Raw genomic sequence first — 15,907 nt, forward strand, 5'->3', positions numbered from 1 at the left:
ATGAACTCTATCCCTTATTGGCCACCCTGTCCCTGTTTGCCTGTTTATTGGTCTGTCTAGGTGTCAATCACGCCATCACTTTTGCCCCACCCACCCGCCTGTGAATGTGACCCGCCCCTCTCTATCTGATTGGACGGTTCGCCCTCAGGGGCAGGGACAAGGTTGTCAATCTGGGATCAAAACTTCTCCACTTTTTTTTAAGTGGATATTATGCTGTTGGATCACGGCCCTGTTCCAAGTTTTGCATGCTTTTGTTTTGCATTCAACTCCCATTGAAATAAAATCCACTGTTTTGCTGGGGTTTTTTTTTGATGACAATTTGTTTTTGCTTGTCGCTGCTTATCCCAATACCAACCGGTGGAATCAAATTGACTGGATGGGTGCAGCTCCAACAACACTCTAGAAGTTTGACACTATCCAGGACAAAGCAGCCCGCTTGACTGGAACCACATCCACAAACATTCACTCCCTCCACCACCGACGCTCAGTAGCAGCAGTGTGTACCTTCTACAAGATGCACTGCCTAGAAATTCCTTAGATCCTTAGACGGCACCTTCCAAACCCACGATCGCTTCCATCCGGAAGGACAACAGCAGCAGATACATGGGAACACCACCACCAGCAAGTTCCGCTCCAAACCACTCACCATCTTGACTTGGAAATATCTCACCGTTCCTTCAAGGACGCTGGGTCAAAATCCTGGCATTCCCTCCCCCAAAGGCATTGTGGTCTACCTATGACACGTGGACTGCAGTGAGTCAAAGAGGCAGCTCATCACCACCTTCTCTGGGACAACTAGGCCCAGCCAGCAATACCCAAGCCCCACGAGTGAATGAAAAAAAAAATTGTCTCCCAGCTTTATTGTGTCGATGTACATGAAGGTCAGAGAGTTATTGTAGCATGGAAAGAGGCATTTCGGCCCAATCTGTCTGCACCAGTTACCCAGCATCCATGGAAAGATAGTTGCTTGATAACTAGGTCGGTCTTAAACAGTCAAGGGTTCAGGGTATAGGGAGAAGGCAGGAAAATGGACGTGAGGAACATTGGTTCAGCCATGTTTCTACCGAATGGTGAAACAGGCTGGAGAGGCCGAATGGCCTCCTCCTATTTCTTATGGTCTTATAGAAACATTGAAAATAGGAGTAGGCACTTTGGCCCATCAAGCATACTGTGCTATTCGTTATGATCATGGCTGACCATTCGACTCAACAATCTGTGCCTGCTTTTCTGCCATATCCTTCGATTCCTCCAGCCCCAAGTGCTATATCCTATTGTCTCTTGAAATCAAACAAAAGGATCTGGCTGTCGTGTACCCCAGTCAATGAAAATAGACAGGAAAGCTCAGCAAGCAATCAGGAAGGTACATGGTACATTGGTCTTCATCGCAAGAGGATTTGAGTTCAGAACAGGGATTTTTAACTGCACTTATCCAGGCCATTGGTGAGACCACACATGGAGTATTGCATGCAGTTTCAGTTTACCTACCCAAGCACTCTACTGAGTGCCCTGTTCACCTCTTTCAAATCTGAGATGAATAGTTCCTTGTAGCCAAATGCATTAAGAAATATGAGGCAAAGGCAGGTACATGAATGTAGGTTGTGGAGCAGTAGTTAGAAATATAGCAGCATAGAAATTAGATGCAGGTGTAGGCCATTCGGCCCTCCCAGCCTGCACCAGCATTCAATATGATCACGGCTGATCATGCAATCTCAGTATCCCATTCCTGCTTTCTCTCCATACCCCTTGAGGGATCATATGGCAAGGGCCATATCCAGCTCCCTCTGGAATATATGTAACAAACTGTCCCCAACAGCTTCCTGTGGGACAGAATTCCACAGGTTCACAACTCTCTGAATGAAGAAATTCTTCCTCATCTCAGTCCTGAATGGCTTACTCCTTATTCTTATACGGTGACCCCTAGTTCTGGACTTCTCCAACATCGGGAAGATTCTTCATGCATCTAGCCTGTCCCGTCCCATCAGGATTTTAGCGCTGCTGCCTCACAGTATCAGGGACCTGGCTTCGATTCCAGCCTCAGGCGACTGTCTGTGTGGAGTTTGCACGTTCTCCCTGTGTCTGCGTGAGTTTCTGCCAGGTCCTCCGGTTTCCTCCCTCAGTCCAGATACATGCAGGTTAGGGTAGATTGGCCATTGTGCTAAATTGCCCCATAGTGTCCAGGGATGTGCAGGCTAGGTGGATTAGCCATGGGAAATGCAGGTTTGCAAGGATAGGGTAGGGGGGTGGGTTTAGGTGGGATGCTCTTCAGAGGATTGGTGCAGACTTGATAGGCCGAATGGCTTCTTTCCTCACAATAAGAATTCTATGATCAGCCGTGGTCATTAAATGGTGAAACAAGATCAAGGAGCTAGGCCACCTCCTGTTTTCATCTACCCATCCTGAATGTGTAGACATTCCCAACAAATCATTAATTAGAAATAAACACAGAAAATGCTTGAGAAACTGAGCAGCATCTGTGGAGAGGAAGTAGACTGAACGTTTCAGGTCCAGTGGACCTTCTTAAGAGCTCAACCGTTAATTAGCCAACATTAAATTCAATGCATTTGACACCTGAATGGTACATTTACAAAAATCATTTTAAACTAGACTCTTGAGAGCTGCAAAATGTCCAGCATTCAGTATGAAAGCTAATACCTGAAGTATGCATTTATCGCCCCCTTCCTGATGTTGCTTGGCCAGCTGTACATCAGTTTTAGTTCATATCACTGAAGGCAGAGGATCGGAATTTGCACAGTAGGGCAAGACAGGACTGGATACTGGGCTGAATCCAGTAAACCCCACCTGGACACCATCGTGTGTTCAGAGGAATGACTGGCAGAGCTCCCAGACTTTTCTTTCGTAACAAACCTTTCCCCTATGGCACACAAATATCACAAGACCAAACATGTCAATAAAGAAAGAGCCTCCTGAAATTCCTAGGCCCTCTGCATATTAGGATAATTTGTAATCTAGGTGTATACAATACTGCCTTATTACTTTGTAACTCACCTGGCCTCTGTATAATTGGAATGTGGTCGGCCAGCTGGACCTCAGAATATGAACTCCCTGATTGGGGCTGTTAGCCCGGGCCAATCAGGGAGCCCTGGCTGACAGATATAAACAGGAGTGTCAGGCGTTCTGCTCGCTCTAGGAGCTGGCTCTGAGCTAACTGTGTCAGTGCCATGCACTATGCATGCGTAAATAAAGGGTGACTTGGTGACAGGATACCGGCCTTTGTGGAGTTATTTCAAACTCTGCTGGTCCTCTTATCTCTCTTGGCTTTGCAATCTTTCTTGTGTGCAGCAATACGTTGCTTAGTCATCTTGTGTCCAGGCCAGCAACATATGGGTCCAGTCCTATGCCTGTGAATTGAGCTCAAGAAAGACCCAATCTGCCATTGGACAGCTGCACTGTTGGAAGTGCTAACTTTCAGAAGAGATATTAAACCGAGGTAGACATAAAAAAAACTAACTTGTCAAATGAGTGCAGAAATTTCCTTCCAGATGTGTTAGGGTAATTCATCCCTCAATCAAGACTACTAGTAGAAATCATCTGGTCATCACCATTTACTTTTTGTGGATCACAGAGTCATAGAGCTGCACAGCACAGAAACAGATCCTTCAGTCCAATTCGTCCATGCCAACAAGATATTCTAAATTAATCTAGTCCCATTTGCCTGCATTTGGCCCATATTCCTCTAAACCCTTCCTATTCATATACCCATCCAGATGCCTTTTAAATGTTGTAATTGTACCAGCCTCCACCAATTCCTCTGGCAGCTCATTACATACATGCACCACCCTCTGTGTGAGAAAGTTACCCCTTAGGTCCCTTTGTAATCATATGTTGCAGTGTAATAACCCTACCTCTGGACCAAAAATTCCCAGTTTAAGCTCCACTCAAAGACTTGATGGCCGCACAATGTATTTTAATGCAGACAGACAGCTTGATTATCATTCAGCAAATCCCTCCAATACACTAATGGCAAGTAATCAGAGTGGGACAGTTACCTGGCGAAATACTCCACTGTTCTCCTCCTCTATGACACTCCTTCAAACCTAACTCTTTGATCCAGTTTTGTGGCCACCTGTCCATGTATCTCCTTGCATGGCTCGTTGTCAAATTTTGTCTGGTGATTCTCCTATGAACCATCACGGAATATCTTAATATATGTAAGATGCAAGTTGTCGTTGGTTACAGATGGCGCAACAGGATAAGTGACACAGATGCATAAAAGCATAAAATATTGTATTCTGCCAAACTAGCAATACTTAAATAATAGCAAGTCACAGGACACCAGGTTATTTGAAACTCTGAGATTTCAGAACGCTGCTCCTTTATCAGGTGAAGCAAACTTCAAATAAACCTGTTGGACTATAACCTGGCGTCGTGTAACTTCTGACCTTTTTTTTAATTCATTCACAGGATGAGGGTGTTGCTGGCCAGGTCAGCATTTATTGCCCATCCTTGATTACCCAGAGGGCAGTTATGAGTCAACCACATTGCTGTAGGGTCTGGAGTCACATGTAGGCCAGACCAGATAAGAATGGCAGTTTCCTTCCCTAAAGGACATTAGTGAACCAGATGGGTTTTTCCCAACAATCAGCACTAGATTCATGGTCATCATTAGAGTCTTAATTCCACATATTTATTGAATTCAAATTCTACCATCTGCCATGGCAGGATTTGAACCTGGGTCCCCAGAACATTACCTGGGTTTCTGGATTAACAGGCCAGTGATAATACTGTTAGGCCATTGCCTACCTTCTCCACCCCAGTCCAACACCGGCACCTCCACATCATAAATGTTAACAACACTATCTCATCTCTTAAGGGGGAGATGGTGGCCTAGTGGTATTATTGCTGGACTGTTAATCCAAAGGTAATGTTCTGGGGGCCTGGGTGCAAATCTCATCACGGCTAATGGTGCATTTTGAGTAAGGACGCGCCTCTGCTCTGCTTGTGCTTTTTCTTTCTTTCCCCCTCTCTCCTCCTTTCTCTCGGCCTTGGACACCCGGTCCCAGCCTCTGAGTGGGTTCGGCAGCTGGAGCAAGGACACCAGAGGCTGGTGTGCGGACACCGGTGACCCAGTGCATAGCATGGTGGCAGCTAGTGGTCAGACCACGTGAAAGCTCCCTGCACTGATCTGCAGCAGAGAGCTTTGGAGAGAGACAGTGAAGTGTGTCTTTTTCACCTTGTTTATCTGACCTACAGTCTTTACTGTGCATTGCTGTAATGCAACTTTTTTTTCTTTGTTTCTCTGTTCTGTAACTAAGGATTGTACGTAAGTGCTCTGTACCTGAGATGGTGCTGTAAGTGGCAACTTATAAACTTTTCATTATACTCATTTCAGTACGTGTAACATTAAAGCTAATTCAATTCAATAAAGATCCAGAATTAGGAGCCTAATGATGACCATGAATCCATCGTCAATTGTCAGGCAAAACCCATCAGTTTCACTAATGTCCTTCAGGGAAGGAAACTGCTGTCCTTACCTGAGATAACACAGTGTGGAGCTGGGGGAACACAACAGGCCAGGTAGCATCAGAGGAACAGGAAAGCTGATGTTTTCTGAAGAAGGGTCCCAACCCGAAACGTCAACTTTCCTGCTCTTCTGATGCTGCCTGGCCTGCCGTGTTCCTCCAGCTCCACACTGTGTTAACTCTGACTCCAACATCGGCAGTTCTTACTATCCATGCTGTCCTTCCCTGGTCTGGCCTACATGTGACTCCAGACCCACAGTAATGTGGCTGACTCTCAATTACTGTCTGATGGACAATAAATGCTGGTCTAAGCAGCAATGCCCTCATCCCGTGAATGAATGAACAAAAATCTCAGGTTAGGTTAAAACGGACTGATAGCCTGCTGCACATTCATAATCGAAATCAAACTCAGTGAGCGAGCCTCTACTTAAAATGAATTGTGACTTGTCCACGGTTTAAGTGTGGAGGTAAAACATGCCTCTGAACACCCTCTTGTACTCCTGGTGGACGTGGAAATGCTTTGTGGGTGGTGATGAAGTTCCCCTTAGTGTCTTAGCCAACATTTATCCCTCAAGCAGTACTTTGCAGAGCCTATCTTCTAGCAATGCATGAATTTGCTGTTTGTGTGACCTTGTTGTTTTCCATACACTGCTGTTTTCCATATCTACCCACATGACAAACATGACTACACTTTCAAAGCAATTTCTCAGTTGTAATGTAATCTGGGACACCCTGAGTACATAATAAGCCACTATTGAAAATCCAAGTTGCTCCCCTCTTTAGAATAACTTTAATGAAAATGTGACAATTTATTGTCCATTGTTAAATAATGATGTAACTTTTATTTTGCAGAATAGGAACAGTGTTTTCAAATTCATTCATGAAATGTGGGTGTTTCTGGTCAAGTTAATGTTTGTGGTCTCTCACTAATTGGCTTTGAGAAGTTTGTGGCAAGGAGTTTAAGGTGAGAGGGGAGAGATACAAAAGGGTCCACAGGAGCACTTTTTTTCACACGGGCGTTGGTGAGTATCTGGAATGGGCTGCCAAAGGTAGAGGTGATTGCAATTTTGTCACTTAAGAAACTTTTGGACAGGTACAGGGGGTGGCAATGGCCTAAAGGTATTATCACTGGACTGTTAATCCAGAGACCCAGGTAATGTTCTGGGGACCTGGGTTCAAATCCCGCCACGGCAGATGGTGGAATTTGAATTCAATAAAATATCTGGAATTAAGAATCTAATGATGACCATGAATCCATTGTCAATTGTTGGAAAAACCCATCTGGTTCACTAATGTCCTTTAAGGAAGGAAGGAAGGAAACTGCCATCCTTACCTCGTCTGGCCTACATGTGACTCCAGACCCGCAACAATGTGGTTAACTCATAACTGCCCTCTAGGCAATTAGGGATGGGCAATAAATGCTGCCTAGCCAGCGACGTCCTCATCCCGTGAATGAATAAAGGGGGAAAAAAAAGCATGGATGGGATAGGTATGGTGGGTTATAGACCAAAGTTGCAGACATGTGGGACTAGACTAATTGTGAAAATTGGACAGCATGGGTAAGTTGGGCTGAATGGCCTGTTTCCAGTATAACCTCTATGATTCCATGCTGTCCCTATGGTATCCTCATATTGCTGATGGTGAACAGGGAGATCTCCTTCCCTGGCCCCTCAACTACTTCACTCTGAGCCCATCAATCCCTTCTTACAGCCATTCTAATGGTCACCAGCACTAATTGCTGGGTCAAAACCCTGGAACACCCTCCCTAACAGCACTGTAGGTCTACCCATACCACACAGATTGCTGCAGCTCATGAAGGCAGCTCACTACTGCCTTCTCAAGGGCAACTGGGGCTGGGCAATAAATACTGGCATCTTGTTAACAAATAATTAACACCTTCCAGAAGTGTCTTTTCTTTTAATAGAATCCCTACACCGGGTCCACACTGATCATCCAAAGAACATCCCACCCAGACCCAACCCCCCACCTTATCCCTGTAACCCCATCCTGAAGAAGGGTCCCGACCCGAAATGTCAGCTTTCCTGCTCCTCTGATGCTACCTGGCCTGCTGTGTTCTTCCAACTCCACACTGTGTTACCTCTGACTCCAGCATCTGCAGTTCTTGCTAACCCCGCATTTCCCATGGCTAACCCACCCAGCCTGCATATCCCTGGACACTACGGGGCAATTTAGCACAATGGCCAATCCACCCTAACCTGCACATCTTTGGACTATGGGAGGAAACCGGAGGAAACCCACGCAGACACGGGGAGAATGTGCAAACTCCACACAGACAGTCGCCCGAGGGTGGGATTAAACTCGGGTCCCTGATACTGTGAGGCAGCAGGGCTAACCACTGAGCCACCGCACTGCACTTTTTGGCTCATATAATTGGTCATTCTGCACAGGCCTTCTCTTTCATTCTCTCACAGCCTCAGTGGTTGCTTAAAACCCATAACAGTTTGGATGGCTCGTGCACACTACCAATAGCAGGGGATTCAATTCCTGCGCTGGTGTCTTCACCATGAAGGCCCTGCCTTCCTAACTCAAGACCTTGCCTCAGAGATGGTGACCCTCAGCTTAAACCACCACCAGTTGTCTCACTCTCGAGTGACAGAGCAGGCCTGTGGTCCAGTAGGACAATGGTGAATTTATCCTCACCTTTAAAGAATTGCGAAAATGTGCAGGAAATTTGGAATGATACGTATTGTAATTCATGTGCAGGAGCCTGCTGAGCTAAACATACCCTGGTGGGAAGCCAAGGACTCAGCCCTTGTCCAATGTGATTCAGGTATGTCTCATGGAAAACCCACATTCTCCGACATGCACGTCAGATGAAAAGGTAATGAATCACTCAGCGTGTAACACACTTGGTCTGTTCTCCTCTCTGTGCGTATGCATAAGTTCACACAAGACTGTCACAAAATAGACACCTTCGGGTCATTTGGGGGAGGTACTGGCAAAGTGGGAACGTCACTGACCTAGCGAGCCAGGTCAATGGTCTCAGGGTAGGTGTTCCAAATCTCACCACAACAGAAGGAGGATAATATCCAAAGCGTTGACTGCTCCTTTCTCCCAGATGCTGCTAAAATTTTTCAGCGTCCTGTTGTCTACCAGCAGGAGGAACTTAAAATCGGTTTTAAAAACTTTGTAAAGCTTGTCTCGGGGATGCAGCAAAGACATTACCACTGAATGCTGTCAAAATCTATCTGAGTGTGAGCACTATTGCTGAGCCCCCTTTGGGTGCAGTGGCAGTGTGGGGAAAAGAAAACAAAATAAACAGGAGTCTCTTCAGTCTAGGGACTGGCTCTGAGCTGGCTGGGTCAGACCCTATTTAAAAAAAAATCAAAAGGAATTTCTTAAGAAAAATAAAAACTTATCTGGCTCATCTGCCCTGAGGGATATGCTCACCTGGTCTAGCTGACATGTGGCTTCGGAGACACAGTAATGTAGCTGGATCTTGTTATTATCTGTCCCTATATTTCTATATCCCAGTATTAAAACTCCAGGGTATAGGGACTTCACAGGGTCATGAAGAAATTTCTCCCTATCTCAGTCCTAAGTAGCCAACCCTTTATTTTGAGAATGTGATCCCCAGGTTAAGAGTGTCCAGACAAGGCAGATGTCCTTTCTATATGTCCTCTGTGTAGTGCAGGGAGGCCCTGCTGGGACATCTGAACAGGAATGCTGGGAAGGTGATGGCCAAGTGGTATTATTGCTGGACTGTTAATCCAGAGACCCAGGTAATGCTCAGGGGATCTAGGTTTGAATCCCACCAGGGCAGATGTGGAATTTGAATTCAATAAATATCTGGAATTAAGAGTCTAATGATGACCATGAATCTATGGTCAGGGGAAAAACCTATCTGGTCCACTAATGCCCCTTTAGGGAAAGAAATCTGTCATCCTTACCTGGTCTGGTCTACATATGACTCCAGGCCCACAGCGATGGGGCAGATTCTTAAATGCCCCCTGAAATGGTGTAGCAGACCATTCAGTTCAAGGACAATTAGTGACGGGTGGCAAATACAACATCCTCTGAAATAATTCCACAGGGGCCAGTATCCTGTCACCAAGACACCCTTTAATCACACATGAACAGTCCTTAACTTCAGTGCAGCCTCTTCAGACAGGCCCCAATCAGGAAGCTCATATTCTGTAATGTCCAGCTGGCTGACCTCGTTGTAACCACTACCCCCTCTTTCCGTGAAAGAATAAAAGAAAAACCTTGCATTTTTGTCTATGTTTTAGATCAAACTCCATTGCCCAAAAAGAGTTTTGCCAATCAATGGGGGCGTTTTGTTCATGATAGTGGATGTTCTCATTGGAAACTATCTCAGGGCCAATATTTGGAAAGTTGGCGAGCAAGGTTGGGAAATGATTTTGTAGTTATTGAAAAATCATTGAGGAGAAGGAATTCATGTGATATAAAAATGTCAAGGGCACATAGTCCATCAATAAAAGCTTTGTTGTGGTTCAGAGTATTGTGCATCTACCTGATTTGAAGTGGCTCATATGATTATCCCTATGGCAACAGTTTAACTCAGAAGTGCCTCTTGGAAGAGCTTGAAATCGAAATCTCTTGCATTTGTATAGAACCTGTCGCAAACTAAAATATCCCAAGGCATGACTATTGAATGTGTTTTGCTTCTCCTGAGCTACCTAAGACGTGGAGATATTAGGACAGATGGCCAGAACGTCTGTCAAAGAGGTAGGTTTTTAGGAGTTTATTTAAGAAGGAGAGAGTGGATGACAAACAATGAGGTTTGAAAAGGAAGCTCCTGAGCTGAAGGCCCGTGCGGCTGAAGATATGACTCCCAAAAGTAAAGTGTCTAAAGGTGGCGTCACGAGAGGCCGGAATTGGAAGAGTGCAGACATCTCAGGGCAGGACAAGATTGCAGATTTGTGCTGTGACAGGGGGTTGTGGGGGTGTGAGCACGGCTACAGATGGATATTAAAACAAGAACAACTTGCAGTCAAAATTTGCTGGAGAAACTCGGCAGGTCTGGCGATGGGACTCACTGGGCTTGAGACGTCAATGCTGTTTTCTCTCCACAGATCTGCCAAGTTTCTCCAGAAATTTTTATTTCTGATTCCCAGCAGCTGCAGTTCTTTGTTTTATTTCACTTTTAAACCGGCACCTTTCACAACCTACAAATACCCGAAGCCCTTTCCAACTGGCAAAGTACTTACGCGGCCTAGTCACTGGTGAGATGTGGCAGCCAATTGTGCTCGCTGTCACTAATAGTCACGTGATAACAATCAGATAAACTGTTTAAAAGAGTCACTAGCTGAGCGATAAACATTTGTCAGTAAAGTCACCACAGTCCCACAGGTCTCGCTAGAGAGAGATGACTGGTGGTGGTTTAACCTGAGGTTCACCACACCTCACATGAGGGGGGAGAAGTCTAGAAGGTAGGGCATCACAGCACCCTTAGCTGGTACAGGGATTGAACCCACGCTGTTGGCTTCACTCTGCTTCAAAAGACCAGCCAAATGAGCTAACAGACAAGTGCCCCCCCAATGTGAGGCCAGTACACCACGGGTATTTCTCTTATTCCTTGTTAAATTAGTGACTATGGAAATCTTCTACATCCATCAGAAGAAGTAGACAAGGCTTCAGTTTAAAATTTCATTTGAAAGGTGACCCCTCCTTCAGCATCGTGCCCCCTCCCTAGTACTGCGTTCTAATGGCCTGAGTGCCTGTGCTGAGGGACACAGTTTGTACTTACTTCTCCTGTTAGGTTGATCTTAGCTTGTCCTGCCCAATCTCTGGAAGGCAGAGAAGGGCAAGGCTGAGAGAATGGGAAATAAATGGACCAACCCTCTCCAATCCGTCCCAAACCTTGCAAAATGTGGTTTAATACAATTAAATTATTGGGGACTGATTACTATTTTACCTGAAACTCAGAGGAGAAGCAACAGTTTCATTGTAAACATAGAAAATAGGAGCAGGAGCGGGCCATTCGGCCCATCAAGACCACTCTGCCATTCAGTATGATCATGACTGATTGTCCAGATCTGTTCCCAATTTTGCCCCATAACCACTGATCCCTTTAACGCTAAGTATATCTAACTCCTTCTTGAAAACATTCAATGTTTTGTCTTCAACTGCTTTCTGTGGCAGAGAACATGTCAATGAAGATAGTTATTTGAGCCAGAGCCCAAAGAGATCTACAGGGGTGGATGTTTTAAATTTTTGAGAGGTTTCCTCATATGCGATAACAAAGAGAAAACTCACTGAGTGTCACAGCACTTTCCTTCTCTCAGTTCCCTCACCTTTAGCCACCCGATATTTATGACAGCCACTTCGACCTGACTTTTAACCCCTTGTGTCATAAAGTTGGTAAGTAAACTGTGATTGAAGCCAAGTTGGATCTCCCTGCCACAGTTCCCAGGCCCGGAATAAAAATCTAATCAATGGTCTCAGTTATCACTGTTTCCCTTCATCCCACCATTCTTCTGTTGGCCCAGATACACAGTGCCATGGACACAGTCCTCCATCCACCATCTTTACTGTACACTGAAGGAAAAAGACACATTTTGGCAAAGTTTTTCATCTTGTACTCGTCAGCACAATTCACAAGAATACCGATGTGAAACGGAACAGTATTCTGTACTGATATACTATGCTCACCATTCCGTTGGTAGTCTTGCCAATTGTCCTGATGAGTGCAAGCAACAAACCTCAACAAAATGTGTCTTTTTCAGCAATACTCAAGTCCCTGCACCACCAAAACACACACCTCCTTCTTCTTGCGTTTAATGATTAATAAACACACTCTTTGAAAGCTTGCTCAAAATGTCTCCTTTGAAAATGTATACTCATTTGGTCTGGGAACATAGAAATGCAGGAACATAGAAATGCAGGAACATAGGAACAGGAATTGGCCATTTAGCCCCTCAAGCCTGTTAAGTCTTTCAATGAGACCGTGGTTGATGTCTAGAATAACTCCGTACACCCGCCTTTGATCCATATCCTTTAATATCTTTGCTTAACAAAAATGTATCTATCTCAGATTTAAAATTAACAAATGATCCAGCATCCACTGCCATTTGTAGAAGAGAGTTCCAAACATCTATCACGCTTTTGTGCAGAGGAATGTTTCTTAACATCTCTCCTCAACAGTCTGGCCCTAATTCTCAGACTATGCCCCCAGCACTAGAATCCCTAACCAGTGGAAACAGTTTATATTTGCCTATCCCGTCTTTTCTTGTTAATATTTTGAGGACTTCCATCAGATCTCCCCTTAGAGATCTCCTCTAGAGAAAACAGGCCTAATTTGTATAATTTCTCCTCATAACTTAACCCCTGAAGCCCAGGTATCATTTTTGTAAACCTACGCTGTATTCCCTACAAGGTCAATATATCCTTCCTAAGGTGTGGTACCCAGATCTGCACACAGTGCTCCAAGTGGGGTTTATCCAGGGTTTTGTGTAACTGCAGCATAACTTCTGCATCCTAGTGCAGTCCTGTAGATATAAAGGTCAGCATTCCATTAGCTTTCCCGATTATTTTCTGTACTTGTCCATAGCATTTTAAAGAGGCTTGGAGCTGTAGGGAGAGGCTGAATAGGCTGGGACTATTTTCCCTGGAGTGTCGGAGGCTGAGGGGTGGCCTTATAGAGGTTTATAAAATCATGAGGGGCATGGATAGGGTAAATAGCCAAGGTCTTTTTCTTAGGGTAGGGGAGTCTAAGACTAGACGGCATGGGTTTAAGGTGAAAGGGAACAGATTTAAACGGGACTTAAGAGGCAACTTTTTCACACAGAGGGTGGTATGTGTATGTAATGAGCTGCCAGAGGAAGTGGTGGAGGCTGGTACAATTACAACATTTAAAAGGCATCTGGATGGGTATATGAATAGGAAGAGTTCACAGGGATATGGGCCGAATGCTGGCAAATGGGACTAGATTAATTTTGGATATCTGGCCAGCAGGGACAGGTTGGACCAGAGGGTCTGTTTCCGTGCTGTACATCTCTATGACTGTATGATTCTATAATACTATGATGGCCAGACCCTGGGGGTTCCAGTTGGGATACTGCAAACTGTAGGCTCCTGAGTGAGGAGGGATGAACTGCCCCCCTCTTCTTTAATCACACACTTCCCCCCACACCACACCCCCACTCAGTTGGTTGCCATGGGGTTCATTGAAAAACAGATCCCTTCCCTTGTGGACACCCTTTCCTCCAAAACAATGTAGATGATGGCACAAAATTTCAAAGGGATATCGACAGACTGAGTGAATGGGCAAAACTGAGGCAGATAGAGTTCAACATGAGCAAGACTGAGGTTCTCCATTTTGAACCGAGAAAGGATAGGGCAGGGTACTTTCCAGATGGTATGTAGTTAAATACAGTGAATGTCCAAAGGGACTTTGGGGGCTCAAGTGCATAGTTAGAATCATGGAGTCATTGAGTTGTACAGCATGGAAACAGACCCTTCAGTCTAACCTGTCCATGCCGACTAGATATCCTAAATTAATCTAGTCCCATATGCTAGCGTTTGGCCCATATCCCTCTAAACCCTTCCTATTCATGTACCCATCCAGATGTCTTTTAAATGTTGTAATTGTACCAGCCTCCACCACTTCCTCTGGCAGCTCATTCCACACACACACCACCCTCTGTGTGAAAAAGTTGCACCTCAGGTCCCTTTTAAATCTTTCCCCTCTCACCTTAAACCTATGTCCTCTAGTTTTAGATTCCCCTACCTTGGGAAAAGACCTTGACTATTCACCCTCTCCATTGCCCTCATGATTTTGTAAACTTCTTTTAAAAATGAATAATAAATAAATAAACAATGAATAATAGTGTTAGCCTGTAGTTGGTTATTAACTTTGCCTTTTCCTCAACCATCCTGTCTTGAACACAAACTCACAGTGCGGCAATATGACGAAAAGGCCGACAGTGGTTAACAAAGAGAGGACTAGGCTCCCAGGTCAGCCATGCTTGATGCAGAGTGGCACCCCTCCCCACCCCCAAGGTATAGCAGGGTTGTGACCCATTCCAGGAAACACAAGCTTGGATAAATTGGCAAAATTCATGTGTCCTGACCGTCTTATGTGAGAAATCTTTAAGTCTAAAGACAGGCTCAATGTAGGAATGATACACTGTATAATGCAGTTCTTTCCTCTCACTGCTAGAGGGTGACAAAGTGCTTTGTAAATGAGCTATTGACCATTGTTTCCTGGATCCCTGAGTATTTGACATAAACTCCCCTCAACACAGCAACTGTGTATTCCCTTTAGCTTCATGAAACAGTGCACAAATGTAATGAATGTTTGGCTACGCCAGTGATTGTTAGGACTCTAGGTGCTGTAGCCTCAGTCCTGGCCAGTCAAAGTGGCTTATTTTCACTAATGAACTGCTAAATTGTCCCACAATTTTACTTCAGCAATGCAGGTATCCAAACGGAAATACAGGGGCATTAAAACAGAATTCTTAGATAACATGAACAAAGTAACTTTGAATTTGTCCACTTAATGGGACGAGTACTTGAATATTTCGTCAGAAATTTGTTTTTTGTTCTGTAAACTTTATTTCAAGAAGCCACAAGTAAAGAAATAGATAAACTGCTCAATGATTAGCAATCAAGGTAAAACATTATTCTGGAATTCGAGAAGGATCAGACAACGTGATTTTGTTGGAATTATTTGCCGACTTCGATGGGAGCAGAGACTATGCAGGTTTGTACAGAGATGTTGTAGCCATCAGGTTTAGTGGGGTCACAGACAGAGAGATCAGATGCACCATCCAATTGCTCCCTGTACCGTAGCTTTTTCCTACCTGTTAACCGTTGAACTTTGAACCACAAGTCTCAGTGCCATTGAGACAAGAAAGCTTCACGTGCCTTTCCCCACCAGGATTTAGTGCCTCATTCCCTCCCAGCGTGGCCAGTGGCACTGCCAGTTATCTTGTGTGACATGAACATCAGTGAGAATGACCAGAGACTGGAGGCCGGTTCAATAGTACCTTTGAAAAGGGCATTGGACAAGGGGACAAACGTTGCTGAACAATGGGGCAGAGATGGGCCAGGAGGGAGGGTGGGACTAACTGAAGGGCACATAGTCTCCTTCATAGCTGTAGGCAGGGAGAAAAATCAACAACGAAAATTCCAATCAATTCTAAGTTCTGTGGCGGTCACTCCGTGTCTCAGAAAAGGCCAGAGATCTGACCCATCCAAACCAAAAACCTCCTGATATTTATTCTACAGAATACAGCAGGGTATCCTTCTCTTCTGCACGGGTTGGAAGATCACAGCTCGAATGGCCTCATCAAATATTGTCTTTAGGCCTTTCTGTTTGTAGGCAGAACTTTCAATAAACTTTGCAGCTCCTGTGCAAGTTGAAAATAAGAAAGAAACATTTTTCAGCGCTTCTCTTCTGTTTATATTTTTAATCAGGTTGTTTCCTGTCTTTCCCGTAG

At 44.8% G+C, this 15,907-nt stretch overlaps 1 protein-coding gene across 1 annotated transcript in view; it reads right to left on the reverse strand.

Moving 5' to 3' along the window:
* Positions 1-15,170: 15,170 nt before the first annotated feature.
* Positions 15,171-15,907, reverse strand: part of LOC109938489 (ras-related C3 botulinum toxin substrate 1-like) — a 30,040-nt gene continuing 29,303 nt past the window's right edge. The window contains exon 6 of the mRNA XM_048617313.1: positions 15,171-15,817. Coding sequence (XP_048473270.1) covers positions 15,690-15,817 — 128 coding nt within the window. The 3' untranslated portion in view covers positions 15,171-15,689. The remainder of the gene's footprint in view (positions 15,818-15,907) is intronic.

The sequence above is a fragment of the Rhincodon typus genome, chromosome 37 (assembly GCF_021869965.1).
Source record: "Rhincodon typus isolate 14 chromosome 37, sRhiTyp1.1, whole genome shotgun sequence".
NCBI lineage: Eukaryota > Metazoa > Chordata > Chondrichthyes > Orectolobiformes > Rhincodontidae > Rhincodon > Rhincodon typus.